The sequence below is a fragment of the Anguilla rostrata genome, chromosome 16 (assembly GCF_018555375.3).
Source record: "Anguilla rostrata isolate EN2019 chromosome 16, ASM1855537v3, whole genome shotgun sequence".
Classification (NCBI taxonomy): Eukaryota; Metazoa; Chordata; class Actinopteri; order Anguilliformes; family Anguillidae; genus Anguilla; species Anguilla rostrata.
In genome coordinates, this window is record NC_057948.1 from 33,192,070 (window position 1) to 33,208,918 (window position 16,849).

General features: G+C 51.4%; 1 protein-coding gene across 10 annotated transcripts in view; it reads right to left on the reverse strand.

Annotated features, from left to right (window-relative positions):
• Positions 1-16,849, reverse strand: part of LOC135242132 (transcription factor SOX-6-like) — a 215,634-nt gene that overhangs the window by 68,890 nt on the left and 129,895 nt on the right. For all 10 annotated transcript variants that reach the window (XM_064313056.1, XM_064313057.1, XM_064313061.1 and 7 more), the window contains 2 exons: positions 3,307-3,479; positions 619-687 (listed from right to left, as the gene is read on the reverse strand). In XM_064313056.1, the coding sequence (XP_064169126.1) occupies positions 619-687; positions 3,307-3,479 (242 nt within the window). The remainder of the gene's footprint in view (positions 1-618; positions 688-3,306; positions 3,480-16,849) is intronic.

A 16,849-nucleotide genomic window follows, 5' to 3' on the forward strand; every position in this document is an offset into this window, starting at 1 on the left:
TTTTTATTTATTTATTTTTTTTATGCACAATAACGTGCGCTTCCTGTGCGCGCGGCACTTGGCGGTGGTCGCCGGGGAGACGGGTCTGCTTCTGAGGCGTTTACCATCTCCTTTCATGTGCCCGGCCTCCAGGCTGCTTAGCACAGACACGCAAACACGGCTCGTTAGGTGTTTTGGGGGGGGGGGGGGGTTTTTTGTTTTTTTTTTTTTTTTTGTTAATTAGGAAGTGCTAATTATTCTCCTCCTTTTTTTTCTCCTCCTATGGTAATTACCAAAGACCCAATTATCATCTTACCACAAAGGTGATGGTAGGAGCTGGTGATTGCTTATATGCAAGAGGGGGGGAAAAAAATTCCTTTTATTTTAGGCACCTTTTCAGTCCGACTGGCCAATCGCTGGCCGGCGACACAGCAGCCAGCAAACAAGCAAGATTAACCCCTTCCCTACTGCCGAGAACTATGCTGCAATGCAGCTCTCCCCATCACAGTTGTGAAGTGGCACAGACTGGACGTGACCCCGCAGCCCTCAAACCCACCATACTCATGATGCGTCATGTGACTGTTTTGGTGAGCGGGTTGGGGGGTGGGGGGGAGGGGGGAATAAGGTGATGTCACTGACCTGAATCTGCTGCTGGAGAAGGTTGATTCTGTGCTGTTGCTGCAGAAGTTGCTGCTGTTGTCTTGCGATCTGTGGGGGGGGGGAAGGTGGGTAAATCACGACGTCCATTCAGAAAGCAAAGAGCACCTCTTATATATACAGTACAGTACATGCACATTAAGTAAACCCACACACTCTGTCGTACCATAGAACCCTTACTCCCAGTGCTCGAAGGTCAGAGAGCAGGCCTTGGTTAGCGTACGGTTAGCAGCCAGAGAGCAGGCCTTGGTTAGCATACGGTTAGCGGCCAGAGAGCAGGCCTTGGTTAGCGTACGGTTAGCGGTCAGAGAGCAGGCCCTGGTTAGCGTACGGTTAGCGGCCAGAGAGCAGGGAATCGGTTAGCGTGCGGTTAGCGGCCAGAGAGCAGGGAATCGGTTAGCACGCGGCTAACGCTCAGAGAGCCGGGAATCGGTTGGCTAACAGGGTGTCCCGAGACAACGGTTAGCACGCCTGGCGCTAAACTCCACGCGGCCAGCGAAGGAGCACGCCAGTGAGGAAAAGCCTTTAGATGACGGACAGAGCGAAAGAGCAGCACTCAAACAAAAAAAGACAAGGTGCCAATTTCAGGGGTGGATGGGGCAGCAGACAAGAATAAAAAAAGGGGGGGGGGCGGGGGTGTTGGTGTTGGCAATTGCCAAATATAACAAACCCCTGCATTAGACAGAAGCACTAAGGAGTGACAGAAAATGAAGAGGACTGAAAGGGGTTCAGCACTGTCACACTGCTTGTTTTCCACATGGGGGAGGATGGAAAGCGGGGGGGCGGGGGGACTGGGAGACAGGAGACTGACATGTTTACGACTATGATAGCTGTTGTGGGAGCTGGGTGCTGGGTCCTGATTGGACGGTGCGGGAGCTCGGTCCCGATTGGACGGCGCAGTCTGCCGTCAAGGGCCCTATCCCCCAAAAGCCGACAAGCACGTAGTCGTCGACGACGCCACAAACACACACCTCCAAACCCCCTTCCCCCCCCCCCACCTGCCCCTCAAACCCCATCCCCCCTGAGCGCCAATCTCACTTCCCCCCAACCCACCCCCCCATCACCCCCACTACCCCCACCCCACCCCACCCGGAGCATGACAACCTAGTTTTAAGTGTCATTTAATTTTCATTTTCAAATATAATTACAAAGTGTTCACTGTAAGATATCAGCCCTGCGCGAATGTGTCAGGATTCATTTGGGCCGCGCGTCTCAGACGTGTCACTGGGTAATTACTGCGTCGTCTCGGCGACGGCTAAACGACACTCTCACTCCGGGTCTCCGTTTCTTTCACCTCTCCCGAAGGGGCTCCATGATCCCCCTGCCCTGGTGAGAGCCAAGCCTGCACCCCAAACCCCCTGTGCCCCCCCCCACCCCCCCCCCCACCCCCGACGATAAAGGGCATCAAAGACCCACAATCAGCGCTCATTAAAACGCATCTGAGCGCACAGTGCGCGACTTCCACACACACGAAACGCACCGCGAGAAAAAAAAGGCATGATCCTGATTATCATGTCTCATTCTTTAATAAAAGTGTTAAATTAATTTGAGGTGCGGAGTAAGTTCATTTCGGTGAACAAGCCAAATTCCACACGATGAACTCTGTCCTACAGAGCTACTGAATTGCCATTAGAGTAGGTAGCAAAAAAAAAAACATTTGAGTTCATTAAACATAAAGAAGCTAAGGACAGTTTTAGACACACAAACACACACACATATCCAATGACTCTGAATAATGTATCAGTGACTTAATGACATTACAAGTATTAAGAATTGAAGAAAGAGAAAGACACAGTAAGAGAGAGAGGGGGGCAGAGAAAGATGGGGAAAAAGAGTGAGAGACAGAAAGAGAGCAATAGAGAGAGAGACAGAGAGTGAGAGGAAGAGTAACAGAGTGAGGCAGAAAGAGAGAGACAGACAGTGAGAGAGAGACAGACACACAGACAGAGAGAAAGAGGCAGTAGCAGAGGGGAAGAGAGACAGACCAACAGACAGAAAGAGAGAGAGAGAGACAGACAGACAGACAGAGAGGCAGTAGCAGAGGGGAAGAGAGACAGACCGACAGACAGAAAGAGAGAGACAGACAGACAGACAGAGAGGGGCAGTAGCACAGAGGGGCAGTAGCAGAGGGGGGTACAGAGAGGGGCAGTAGCAGAGGGGGTACAGAGAGGGGCAGTAGCAGAGGGGGGTACAGAGAGGGGCAGTAGCAGAGGGGGGTACAGAGAGGGCAGTAGCAGAGGGGGTACAGAGAGGGGCAGTAGCAGAGGGGGGTACAGAGAGGGCAGTAGCAGAGGGGGGTACAGAGAGGCGCAGTAGCAGAGGGGGTACAGAGAGGGGCAGCAGCAGAGGGGGTACAGAGAGGGGCAGTAGCAGAGAGGGCAGTAGCAGAGGGGGTACAGAGAGGGCAGTAGCAGAGGGGGGTACAGAGAGGGGCAGTAGCAGAGGGGCAGTAGCAGAGGGGGGTACAGAGAGGGGCAGTAGCGGAGGGGTACAGAGAGGGGCAGTAGCAGAGGGGGGTACAGAGAGGGGCAGTAGCAGAGGGGGGTACAGAGAGGCGCAGTAGCAGAGAGGGGCAGTAGCAGAGGGGGGTACAGAGAGGGGCAGTAGCAGAGGGGGGTACAGAGAGGGGCAGTAGCAGAGGGGGGTACAGGCGGGCGGGGCCATGCTCACCTGCTCCTGCTGCTGGCGGGCCAGCTCCATCTGCTGCCGCTGCTTCTCCATCTGCGAGGCGGCCAGCTTCTTCTGCTCGTCGTGAGCGGCCAGGAGCTGCTCCCGCAGGCTGATCAGCTGCGTGATCATGGTGGAGAGCTGCCGCTCCTTCTCCGCCAAGCTCTCCGGGGTACCTGAGGAGACAGAGCGGGAGGGACTCAATCACCTTCATCATCATCATCATCATCCTTGGCCACGGTCACCTGCGCGGGAAACAATAAGGCGAGGCGACCCGGCTCCGGCCCAGCAGGGGGCAGCGCAGGCGTGCCGGAGTTTGGGACGTTTTTCACTCGCAGAGTGTTCTAGAGAGCGGCACAGAGGCCTACCTGTACGGCTCCAACACTCGACGGACAGACACGTAAAAACACGAGCCGTCGCTCGTGACTTCATCCAAGATGTCAGGTCAAATAATTGATCGGGACTGATGGTGTAATTGCAGCACAGATGCCGCCATGAAGTCCCAAAACAGATCAGGCCCAGTTGTGTACCCCTGCAGAACGACAATTAGAAACTTCCATCCATCCATCCATCCATACATTATCTATACCTGCTTATCCTGAGCAGGGTCACGGGGGGCGGGGGGGCTGGAGCCTATCCCAGGGTGCATTGGGCGAGCGGCAGGAATACACCCCTGAACAGGCCGCCAAGCTATCGCAGAGCAATTAGAAACTTTATATCTCGTTTTTTATTTTATTTTATTTTTTTTGACGCTTTGGCAATGATTCTCTGGATTTTTCTGCCACCGAAGCACCACGGCGATGAACCGAATTAACCTGAACGGAACTTTTATTTCCCGCGTGCAGCGGAAATGTTCCTGCGGCTTCACCACACAGCGGACGCCAGACGCCGGAGTCGAGCCCTTCCGCATGAGAGGCCCCCGACGCAGAGACGAGAAAAAGAAAACTCTCGATTCAGATTCCGCTTCTCCATGCCTTCAGCGGCGGCCAATCAGAGCTGAGGTCACAGATAAAAGACGAGCCGCCCGCTCCCCTGGTTTCCTCTCGCTGAGACGCCGTGTAGCAGAGACACGGCCTCATAATCACCTGGCTCTGGCCTTACGAAAAGAAACGGCGTGGTCACTCCACCGGGACAGAGCCCAATTTCACTGGGACAGACAGACCCCACTCCCCTGGAGACAGACCCCCACTCCACTGGGCAGAACTGCACCACCAGGGGCAGATTCTTCTGGGCAGAAACTACTTTTATTTATACAGGGGTGTAGTCGACTGAACAACAGAGTGCATCTGTGTGCCCCAGACAGTGGAGGTGGGGTATGAAGGGGGGGGTGGGGGTGGGGTAGGGGGAGGAAGACAAGGAGAAGCATTTTGGTCTTCCTTGCCTTCAAAAAAAAAAAAAAAAAAAAAGGTCACTCCTGGCAATCATCTCCAAAGCTGTTATTATTTCTGTCTGTTCTGTTCTGTCCACACACAATAAGGAGGAAAAGCACGAAGCTGCTCTTAACACACTCACATTCCCCACAGCAGCGCCACACGCGGGGAAACGTTAGCAGAGCGTTCCCAGAATGTTGCCGCAGCGTTTCGGGTCTCTCCCCCTGCACATCAGTAGCACACGGGGGGGAACGTTAGCAGAGCGTTCCCAGAATGTTGCCGCAGCGTTTCGGGTCTCTCCCCCTGCACATCAGTAGCACACGGGGGGGGAACGTTAGCAGAGCGTTCTCAGAAGGTTGCCCCAGCGTTTCGGGGGCTCTCCCCCTGCGTGCGGGGGAACGTTAGCAGAGCGTTCTCAGAAGGTTGCCCCAGCGTTTCGGGGCCTCTCCCCCTGCACAGCAGCGGCGGGGGGATGATGACCTCATTAAGAGTGTGAAGGCTGCCACCTCGTGAGCTCATTTCCTGGAGCGTGCAGCTGCAGCTGGTGGTGCTGGGGGGAGTGAGGGGGGGGCTGGTTGGGAGGGGAGGGGGGCGATAGTCCCCGGTGACCGGGGGGGGGGGGGGGCTCTGCGGGTGACAATGAGGGCAGATTTACACACTTCCGTTACTGTCACTTCACTCACACGCTCACGCCAATTTCTTCCTCACTCGTTTTTTTCCCTCCTTTTTCTCCTTTCACACCCCATGGGGGGGAGGGGGGGGGCAGGGGTGCGTCTCCACCTCGGGAACGCACAAACTTATAAAGGGGGAGGAGTCACCAGCATTATGCTCTGGCTCCATACTTTTGCCTGGTCATGTGTGATGATGATGATGATGGTAATGACAACAAACAAACAAGCCCTGGCCCCCAACAGCACTGCTGACCCCAGCAGCCCGAGCCAATCAGAGGCTCCCTAACATACCCAGGCCCCCAACAGCACGGCTGACCCTGCCACCCCGAGCCAATCAGAGGCTCCCTAACATACCCAGGCCCCCAACAGCACTGCTGACCCCAGCAGCCCGAGCCAATCAGAGGCTCCCTAACATACCCAGGCCCCCAACAGCACTGCTGACCCCAGCAGCCCGAGCCAATCAGACGCTCCCAAACATACCCTGGCCCCCTGCCTGGCCCGCAGACAAAGCTAAATTCTTTGTGGGTTTCATTCTGTCCCCCTCAGTCCACATCTGCCTTCTATCCACCCCCTCACCACCCCCCCCACACACACACACACACACACACACACTCATACACTCACACACACGCTCACACACACACACACACACACACACACACACACACACACACAGCTCTCTCCCAGCCAGCTATTCTAATGCGACTACACACCTGGTTCATCTTATCTGCAGCAGGGCGGGAGAATGGCCCTTTATCCTAATGGGGTCCCCTCAGGTCTGCGCCCCCCCCCCCCCCATTCACAGCAGCCTCACTGGCAGCCGCCGTGACCGCCGTCGCCGCCGCCGTGGAGGAGAGCGGCGATTCTCCGTTTATCCTAAAAGCCGCCATTCACCGCCATTCACCGGCAGCCACGCGCGACTCCGCCCGCGCGGCTCAATTCACCGCTTATTCAGGCCCGAGCGCGGCCTGTTGTGAATGGCTTATCTGTAAAATTGATACATTCACCGCCAAATTCCTTTTATTAACCTTTGGCTCCGCGCATGAGGGCACGCATTTATAAGGGGCCCCTGCACTCCGCACCCCCTCTGTACATCACCTTTGGGGGGGGGGGGGAAGGGGGGAGGGAGGAGGACTCCAAACCCCCCCCGCCCAGTCAAAATTCAGCCACCCCTCTTATTTTCCGGTATTCCTTTGTCTGCCGCAGAGAGCAAGGCCTCATGGGTAACTACACCTTCAGGCCCTACGTGCCCTCCTCCGACCATCTAACCAAAACCCTTTCTGTTTAAACACTTCCTGTTTAAATTAAAATCATAAGGGGGGGGGGGGGGCTTTTTCGTACTAAAAATTTGCCTTTTTACAACAAAACTTTCTGCTTCGCAACAGCCTGTTTCATCGGGCAAACTGTACAAATTACTTGCAAGTTCTCAGCGTCCAAACCAAAACCAAAACCAACAAATAGCAGCATTTTGTTTTTCCAGGACAGGGTGGCCATCCCCCCTCACAAACTGGGGTCCCAGGACAAGGAGCCCATTCTTTCCTGCAGGACAGGGGAGACACCTGTAAAGGTGTCTCCCCAAGTCTTATTTCCTTTTTGGGGGTGGCAGGTCACCTCAAAACGGCTGTCCCGTCGTAGATGCCAAGGGTCGGGGGCTGGGTAGGTCTTTCTCTGCCCCTCCCCAAGCCACTGATTGAGGTGACTAATCTGTAGGCTGAAAGGGGGCGAGGGGGGGGGGGGTTGGGAAGACGGGGGGGGGGGGGGGGGGCGTTTCATCCAGGGCTTTAAATGATCGAGGTGTTCATCCAGCCCCCGCTGCTCACATCAAACGCCCTGTGAAGTCCCCACATCAGAGGCCCAAACAGGCCCGCGCTCAGCCCCTACCTGTTCACATTTCAGCACCCCACCCCCACCCCACCCCCACCTTCTTCATAAAAGTAGGACAGAAAATATCAACCCAAAAAAAAAAAAAGAAAATTAGCCAAATGCACCAGATAAACAAGGGAGGTGGAAAGAGGGGGAGGTGGAGGGGAGGGGGGGGGTGTCAGTCAAGCCTTTTGGGCCAGCAGATAAAAGACACTTTGTAGGGGTGCGATTTGTTCTGCCCCCCCCCCCCCCCTCCTCCCTCCCACCACCTCCACTCTCCCCCCTCTCCCTCCCTTCTCTAATCAAGCAGTCTCTAATTTGAGTTCCAAGTCCAGCACTGGGGGGAAAAGTAGACAGCTTGTTACTTTGAAGAGCCCTGAGTGAATAACAGATAAAAGATTCGGCCCTACGAAAGGGACGGAGGGAGAGAGGGAGGGAAAAAAGAAGAGACGGAAAAGAAGAAGAAAAAAATCACAAAGCTCCCTATTCTCTCCTCTGGCCTTGGCTCAGGACAGCCGAGCCGTTCTGACCGCGTTGTGAATGAATTTTCTAACGCTGCTACGCTGGAATGTCACTGTCCCCGCTGTCCATCCCCAACCCCCCCCCTCCACTTCCCCTTCCCCCTTCCCCCCCATCAGTCACTCACTGTGGATGCTCGCAGCCTCCAGCCCATCCTAAGTAAATTAAGACTTTCCTAAAAGCTCCGATTGTGTCCTCCCCGCTCAGTGTCCGGATCGGGACTGTGCATAGCTGACATGCCTCGCTTTCTAAGTGCCTGGACAGGATGCCCCCCCCCACCCCCCTCCCAGGGAGGAAGGTGTGCACCACTGAACCAGGAGCACAAAAACGACATCTTTAAGTGTTGTATAACATTAAAACTCCAATCGAAACTCAAAGACTTTCTGCACAGGGGGAAAAAATGCAAATAGACTAATATATTCACAGCTAATGGAATCAATTGCAGATTTGCCTTTCTGTGTTTTAAATAACGATCTCTATTAAATAATTATATCCATGTACATGAGTCTTTGGCAATTCTTGAAGGCTAACATTATGCAGTCGTTCCACACCTAACAATGCGTGTGTCATCAACAAGCTGGATCACTGGATACTATGTTCAATTTAACTAATGATTCCGAGCTTCTTTGAATTATTATTTGATTTTCCGTTTGGGATGACGTGTGATTAATTCCGTTACTTTGTGCGATTCAGCAGCCGAAGCGCCGCGCGTGCTGTCATGCATTTGACAAGCCGAGAAAGAAAAGGGAAGAAAGTTGTGAATCTGACTATTTATTATCAGCCTAACAATCCGCGTGACGGCTGCCTCTCTCCAGCGCTAAAGCGAATAAATTAATTAATATTTGCAACTGTTTTTTTTCTGCTGGGAAAGCACTTCTTAAAAGCACCGCGGCAGGTTAAAAAAACACCGTTTGACCAACAAAAAATGTACCGCTCTGGTCTTTTCCGTGCGCTCAACGTTCAACAGCTGGCAGCTAACATCACCCCGTGTAATAAGCTACAAAGGAAAGGGGATTTTGCGCAACAGCCGATGCATCACTCGTCTCTTTGAGACCTGAAAAACACACGGGTCGCTCCTTCAAAAATGCCAAAAAATTCCGCGGGTGTCCAAAGGAATAATGGAAATGTATCCCGCCCCCCTCTCAAGGCTCTCGACAATATACCGCGCGCCAATATGAAACAGCTGTTTTCACCTGGCGGCTGGCCGCTGCCCGTCACGCGGTATAAGCCTCGCTAATCCTGCCAATAAAATGTAATTAACACGCCTGGGCAAGACCTCGCCAACACATGTCACTATAATAACCAGAGTTATTAATGTTTTAAACGTCGCAATGCGCGCAAAAAAAGCACACTGTAAGCTGGTTCCCGTCGACGGCTGTCGCGCAAGTATGAATATTTAAAACAAATGCACTGAAAATGTATAATGTATTTTCACCCCCCGCCTCCACCCCCCAAAGTATAGCACTGAATTTTAAAGAAACTATGTTAATAATTAGCTTTATTGTAATATGTAAATGGGGCGCGTGTGAGCGAATTTGCCTCCACAGTGAAGTTGTGAAAAGAAAACTCTGAATGGCATACGTGGACTTCACAAGTAGTCTGCCGAAAAAATAAACATAGCCACCAATGGTCTTCCGATTTGCACTGGATAATGGAAATGGAAAAGACAATGGATAACATTTGATAAAGCCACACACTTCACCACAACACTTCGGCACTCACACAGGTATTAACGAAACACAATCCTTGTATTACATCTCCAGTTATTCAATGACGCAGAATTACGCGAACGTCACCTCCGTCACCCCTACTCTTCGACGTCAGATAAAACCGCTTCATAAAAGCGACGAGCGCAGTTTCGGATAGCAATTTAAAGCAGTGCGATGGTGCGACAGCGTTAAAAGAACACTGTCATTTTGGGTTTCTTTTCTAAATCAGAACTGAAGAATGCGAAACGCAAAAGGTGGTGAAATGCATCGGTTTCACCTCTTGAAAAATCCAACAAGGTGGTTGGATGACAGGGACAAAGTAACCCGGGTAACCTTGAATGTCGCACATTTAATACCGTTTCAGGAAACCCATTCACTCGCCTGCACACCGCGTAGCGCCTTGACCCCTTCCTGTTTTCACATGACAAAGGCCATGGATTCGCCTGATTCCAGTCAACGGCCAGAACTGCCCAGCGTTCAAGGCCCAACAAACATCAAAACCGTAACACAAAGAGAGGGGAAAAAAAGATTCAATCAGGCTTGGAATGAAAAGCAAATGCTGATAAAAACCACACACAAAAACTCTCAAAAATGTGATTCGTTTGAGTTGGAGATCACCTGCTGGATTGATTTAGTTCATCTCAGTGCATTATATAGCCTGAATCATGTGGTGTTTCCAAAGAGCAGAGGCGTGTATTATTATTATTATACCAACAACAATTATTTAGCGTTTTCATTAGCATTACAGTCTCACAGAAGCACAGCTGCACAGTTACGCTCACACAGAAGCACAGCTACACAGTTACACTCACACAGAAGCACAGCTGCACAGTTACACTCACACAGAAGCACAGTTACACTCACACAGAAGCACAGCTGCACAGTTACACTCACACAGAAGCACAGTTACACTCACACAGAAGCACAGCTGCACAGTTACACTCACACAAAAGCACAGCCACACAGTTACGCTCACACAGAAGCACAGCCACACAGTTACACTCACACAGAAGCACAGCTGCACAGTTACACTCACACAGAAGCACAGCCGCACAGTTACACTCACACAGAAGCACAGCTGCACAGTTACGCTCACACATGACTGTGGTGCACAGCAGACTACGGGGCTCATCCCCTCACTGGAACAGGGCCTTAACAGGATGAGCCACACAGCAGCCCTGGCAGTGCCTTCATTTCCGGCCGACTTCTCTGCACCCCTGCGAGCGGGCGTGGCTGGGGGGTGGGGCAGGGGGGCGTGGCTGGGGGCGGGCAAAACCAACACGCCAGGATTTGGAGCAGAGGAACTCCTCGAAGAAAAATTGAGCGTGACAAATACTACATTGACACGGGTGCCAGAGAAGGCATGTATTTAAACCATGTCAGTCACACGAGGGTGTGTTAGTGTGCGATCTCCGATCCATCAGGACAACAAACACAGCGTTCCCACGGACTGCTTTCTGCTCGGCTGCACAAGCCGATTAAGAGGAAACAAAACAAATTTTTTTTGCTATAAATACAACGCAATGACGTGTCGTCCCGTCAGCTCACCCCAGTAGTACCAGCGCTGCGGGCGAACCGCTAATGCTAATGCTAATGCTAACGTGCTGAAGGGATCCGCTCCTGTGACAAGAGTCGCGTGCGAACACGGTATTACGAGCTGCGTCAGAGATCAGCTTGCTTCCCTGTGTCATCCTGAAGCACTTTCCTCACGTGACCCAGGGATCAGTAGTCTCACAGGACCGCTCTTCATCCCCCTCAAAACGTTTATGCACGTTCAGGGCCGAAAGGACGGCGGCGTCCTCTGAGCAGACGGCCCGCACACCCTTCCATTTATTCTCCTGTCTTCACCGGAACGGCTCAGGATAACGCTGGTCCTCTAAACTGAATAATCATGTTTTCATGCAAAGGCAGCTAAGCTAGCATGTAGCAATCCAGGTAGTGTGTCTGCACAGTCCACCCCCCCCGTAAGGCCAGGTACCAGGTAATATGCCTGTACCCCGCCCACGCGCTGTAAGGCCAGGTGCCAGGTAGTGTGCCTACACATACCACCCCTCCGCCCGCTCTAAGGCCAGGTACCACCAGGTAGTGTGCTTACACCCCCCCTCCCCCCTCCCAGGGTAACAGGGGCGCAGGTATGAGAAGCACCAAATCCACCTCCGCTGCAAGGCTGTCTGCACTCCCACAAAGTCAGCAGCTCATACTTATCAGTGGAGTGCAGGGGTTCGAACACACTACTCTGCTGCTGTCATACAGGCAGTGTTACATAATTGATTATCTGACTGTGGGGGGAGGGGGGGGGGGAGGGGGCTCTATTCCCCCCCTCCCACAGGGACCTCTGGGGACCCCCCATTTCCTAGGGGTCACGATGCCCCACACAAAAATTCCCAAAAATCTTCTGAGATTCTGAATACAGTCTGTGTTCCAATTTCACCACCACAATTTTATATTTAAAAAAATACCCCCTTTTTTTTTTGCGCCAAGGAAATGCTTGAGATTTTTTTTAGGGCTGTGGACACAGAACTGTTTACAGGCGAAATTAAAACAGGCCCTTTCATTTTAGGCAGAGAGAATCAACGGTCCCAACTGACTCTTCAGTGGCAGTTTCCCATGCAAGCCTCACCAAACTGAGAGAAACATTTTTGAATTTCAAAAAAAATTCACAAAAATTCTGCCACCTCCCGCCCTCTCTCTTTTTCTTTCGCTCTTTCTTCCTCTCTCTCACTCTCTTTCCCTCTCTTTCTCTAAACTGGCATTCCCACCCAGCCGTTGGGTGCATGAAACACGTTCTTCTGCAGACACACCTTCTTATAAGACAAATCGGGGGGGCAGGGGGGGCATGTTCCAGATTTGCCCTTCTAACGGATCTACCGAATGCTGAACGGAGGCAAACATGGCTGCCAGTGACCCCCAGGGGGCCAGTCAGTGGCAGCCATCCCTCTTCCTGCCACAGTCCCTTCTTCCTCCAGTAAACGGCGCTTCAACATTTTGGTGTTATTGATCACTGAAATATTACAGGTTCTCGTGAACAGAGGGGTTAATAAAAATGCTAAACGAATTATAGTCACAGCATGAAACACCGGTGCTTCTGTGAAACTGAGTTTAGAGTACAATGAGCAGGTAGTCACCCCACTACCTGCTCATTGTGCCCTCCCCCTCCTCCTTCGCCTCCCCCATGCCCGTCAACCTGTACCCTTACCTGTGTCCCCTCCACCCTGCGGCACCCCTCCTGTGCCCCGCCCTCATGCCCCACCACTCTGTGCACTGCCTCCCCCACCCCCCCCCGGTGCTCTGCCTCCCTGCGCCCCGCCCTCATGCCCCACCACCCTGTGCACTGCCTCCCCACCCCCCCCCCGGTGCTCTGCCTCCCTGCACTCCGCCCTAACGCCCTGGCACCCTGCGCCCCCCCACCCCCCGTGCCCCGCCCCCCTCCCTGAGCGGCTGTGGTTTGGACCCTGTCCAGACGGCCTCTCTCCTCGGCTCTGTGGTTTTGTTCTGCAGAGATCTCATCTCTCGCCTCGCTCTTCCTCCTGATTGATGCCTAACCTCAGGTATGAAAACAAACAGTTACCTGCAGAACCGGTGGGTGAAAGCGATCTGCCGCTAATTCGACATCCGCCCCCCCTTCCCCCCCCCCCCACACACACACCTACCCCTGTCCCAGACTCGCTCTTCAACTCTTTCCAAGGATGAAACAACAGCCTGTTTAGCACAGTAATACTGCCTTACCTATAATAATTACGCAGTGTGAATATGGAACACCCCTACAGAAAAACACAACCCCCCCCCATACTTTCTACAGAATAACAGCTAAGTGCTTAATTTCATGGAAATACGTTTTTTTTTTTTTGTTTTATACACATCATGTAATACAGATTCATTGTCAAATATGTCAACAAGTCTTTAGAAATCAAACTTCAGTGGCACAGTGGTTGTGTTTACTTTCTGCTTTCTGCACTGTGTGACTTTTTGACTTCGACGAAGTCGTCTGGGCATGTTTGGACACAAGTGCCGCCGAGGAGATCTCTGCTCGACAGTCGTGTTCTTCGTACGCTATTGTTCTCTGCCGTGGGGGCCAGCCAGAGTCACCCAATCAGGCGCCCCACGCTCACCTTTCCATGGCAACAGCACAAGGAGCCGTGCCGTGATTGGTTTATAAGTAGAACAAAATATATATATATATGCAAAGTCACTGAGTTCAAAAAAACAAAGTGCTCTCAGTTATGTGTCGTTGACTCAAAGCAGAGATGCATTGTGGGAGGAAAAAAAGAAAAGAAAAGAAAAGAAAAAAAGTATATTCATTCACAGTCACTTGTTTCAACGGGGGCAACAGAATGTAATATTTGATTTAAAAGTTTTCTCAGCATCATAAGCGATCTTTTGTAGCGGTACAGGAACACTACGAAAAGGAGAACTGTAGGCAGAACGCACAATGCCGTCACCTTTTCTGAGCTGAATACGCAGAGTGAAGAACGCGCGGTGAGGCCAGCCAGCCCGTGGGTAGCTTTTAATCTAGATGTCAGCCTTTTTCCTCAACGCAGTTCCATTCATTTAAATCTACAGGCTCACTTGCCCTCTGTATTGATTTTAACCCAGCAATTAATGCGGCCTCTGATTTATCATAACACTTTAGATCTTAATCACGCAGAGTTCCTCGGTCGGTGCCTTTGTTTGCACTTTAATTGAGGAGACCTTGTGTCTCAAACCAACAGATTCTTTTTAATTGGCACTATTTACATCAGACAGACTTCAAAAGCAGCGAAAGACGTTTGTGAGGAGGGGGGGAAGCACAAAGAGTCGCTTTGAAATGTCTACAGTCATATGAAATGGCATGCTAATTAAAAACCTGAGGCAGGCAGTCAGATATGAAAAGTATTCATATTTGTATCTCCGGCTACAGAGTCAGTTTCCTTGGAAATCAACAAAAGGGCCTGTGTGTGTGTGTGTGTGTGTGTGTGGTGGTGCGTGCGGTGCATGTATGCGTCTGACAGTGTGTGTGCGTCCGTGCGTTGCTGTATGTGTGCGTGTGTCTACAGAGTGAGTGTGTGTGTGTGTGAATGCGTGTTTGTGCGATGTGGCATTGTATACGATGTCAGTTTTCATGTTTGGTCGTGCGTGTGTGTGTGTGTGTGTGCGTGCGTATGTACAGTGTGTGTGCGTCCGTGCGTGTGTGTATGTGTGCGTTTATACAGAGTGAGTGTGTGTGTGTGTGAATGCATGTTTGTGCGCATGTGCGCATTTGTATACGCATGTTTATGTTTTCATGTATATGAGTGTGCGCGTGTGTGTGTTTGCGTGCGTTGGTACAGTGTGTGTGTATGTGTGTCTGTGTGCGTGCGTGTGTGTGTGTGAGTGCGTGTTTGTGCGCATGTATACATTTGTATACGTATGTTTATGTTTCATGTATGTGATTGTGTGGATGTGTGTGTGCGTGTTCATTTCTCTACCTGTGTACTGTAAATTACTGACCTGTTCCCCCCCCGCAATTCCGATTTATCAACTAAAGAAACATTCTGAAATTAAAAGAGCCCGGCTTTCAAAAGGCTAAATCATTTTTAAACATTTTAACCTCGGCGCTTTGATCCATAGTAGCGCCCACCAGGACAGGTACAATGAATCTCGTGTGCCAAGGCATGATTTATGTCCAAGTTCATTAAGGTTATTGCCAATAAATATACATATTAGAATGTACACTGGCTTTTTTGTGCGCCACAGTAAATCTAGTTCAATAATTAAAACCTCGGGGGGAAAGGTATTATTTATTGTTCCACACAGGATATGAGCAAAAGTCAGGAGGGCCTCGAACGTGGAAGCGTGTTTTAAAAAGGGAGAATAAGACACGAGCGGTTCTCTGTATCCAACTGAAAAGGCCAATGTTAGACAAAAGCCCCCCAGCGGACATTCTACACCAAAGCGCCACTAAGTAAAGATCCTGGGACTGAGAAAAATCTGCCTGAAAAGACCATTCAGGAAAAAAAAATATGTTATTGAAGGAAGAGAACGAGCAACTATCAAATAAATACGTGTGACAGAGAAAGCAGCGCGCTTGTTAGTTCACGTGTAGTCCGCCCTGTTTGCCTACGAGGGAGGGACTCCCGATAACCTTGGGCCAAAGAGAGGAAAATACAAAAGGGAAAGATTAAGGAGGGAGAGAGAGCGAGATAGACATACATACCGGAGGGAGAGAAAACGGAGGAGGAGAGAGTGATAGAAAAAGGAATGCAGAGGAGAATGATAGAAGGAACAGGAACGGAGAAGGAGGAGGGAAGGAGCGGGGGGAAGAGAGAGAGAGAGAGAGAGAGAGCTAGAGAAAAAGCAAGAGAGAATATCGAGAGAGAGAGAGAGAGAGAGAGAGGGAGTGAGAGAGAAAGTGTGTATGTTTGTGAGAGACATGATCGAGAGAGGGAGAGAGAGAGAGAGGGAGAGAGGGAGTGAGAGAGAAAGTGTGTATGTTTGTGAGAGACATGATCGAGAGAGAGAGGGAGAGAGGGAGGGAGAGAGGGATAGAGAGAGCGCCCAGGTGCTGGCCCTTCGTCTGTTCCTCCCATAGACCCTCCTCAGTAACAGGCAGTGCTAAGCACAGTGGTGCTGAGGGCCGGGCGTGCGGTAGGCCCAAAGCCTCAGCCCTCACCCCCTCAGGGGAGTAAACACACAGGCTGATAGATAGGGGAGCCTCCAGCTAACACCCACCAAACAGAGCACTTAGCCCTGCAGCACACACTCCTCCGCTCTGTTTACACAGGCGTACTCCCCTCCCTGTCCACTGTCAACAACTACAGGTCATTCACCTGGAGGCTAAACTGAGTATGTGGAACAGGAGTCAGTGCCCCTACAGCACCAGATACACGCTGTAACCGTGGAACAGGAGTCAGTGCCTCTGCAGCACCAGATACACACTGTAACCATGGAACAGGAGTCAGTGCCTCTATAGGTCCAGATACACACTGTAACCATGGAACAGGAGTCAGTGCTTAAATACCACCAGATTCACACTATAAACATGGATCAGGAGTCAGTGCTTCAACACCACCAGATACACACTGTAACCATGGAACAGGAGTCAGTGCCTCTATAGCACCAGATACACACTGTAACCGTGGAACAGGAGTCAGTGCCTCTATAGCACCAGATACACACTGTAACCGTGGAACAGGAGTCAGTGCCTCTATAGCACCAGATACACACTGTAACCATGGAACAGGAGTCAGTGCCTCTATAGCACCAGATACACATGTAACCATGGATCAGGAGTCAGTGCTTCAACACCACCAGATACACACTGTAACCATGGAACAGGAGTCAGTGCCTCTATAGCACCAGATACACACTGTAACCATGGAACAGGAGTCAGTGCCTCTATAGCACCAGATACACACTGTAACCGTGGAACAGGAGTCAGTGCCTCTATAGCACCAGA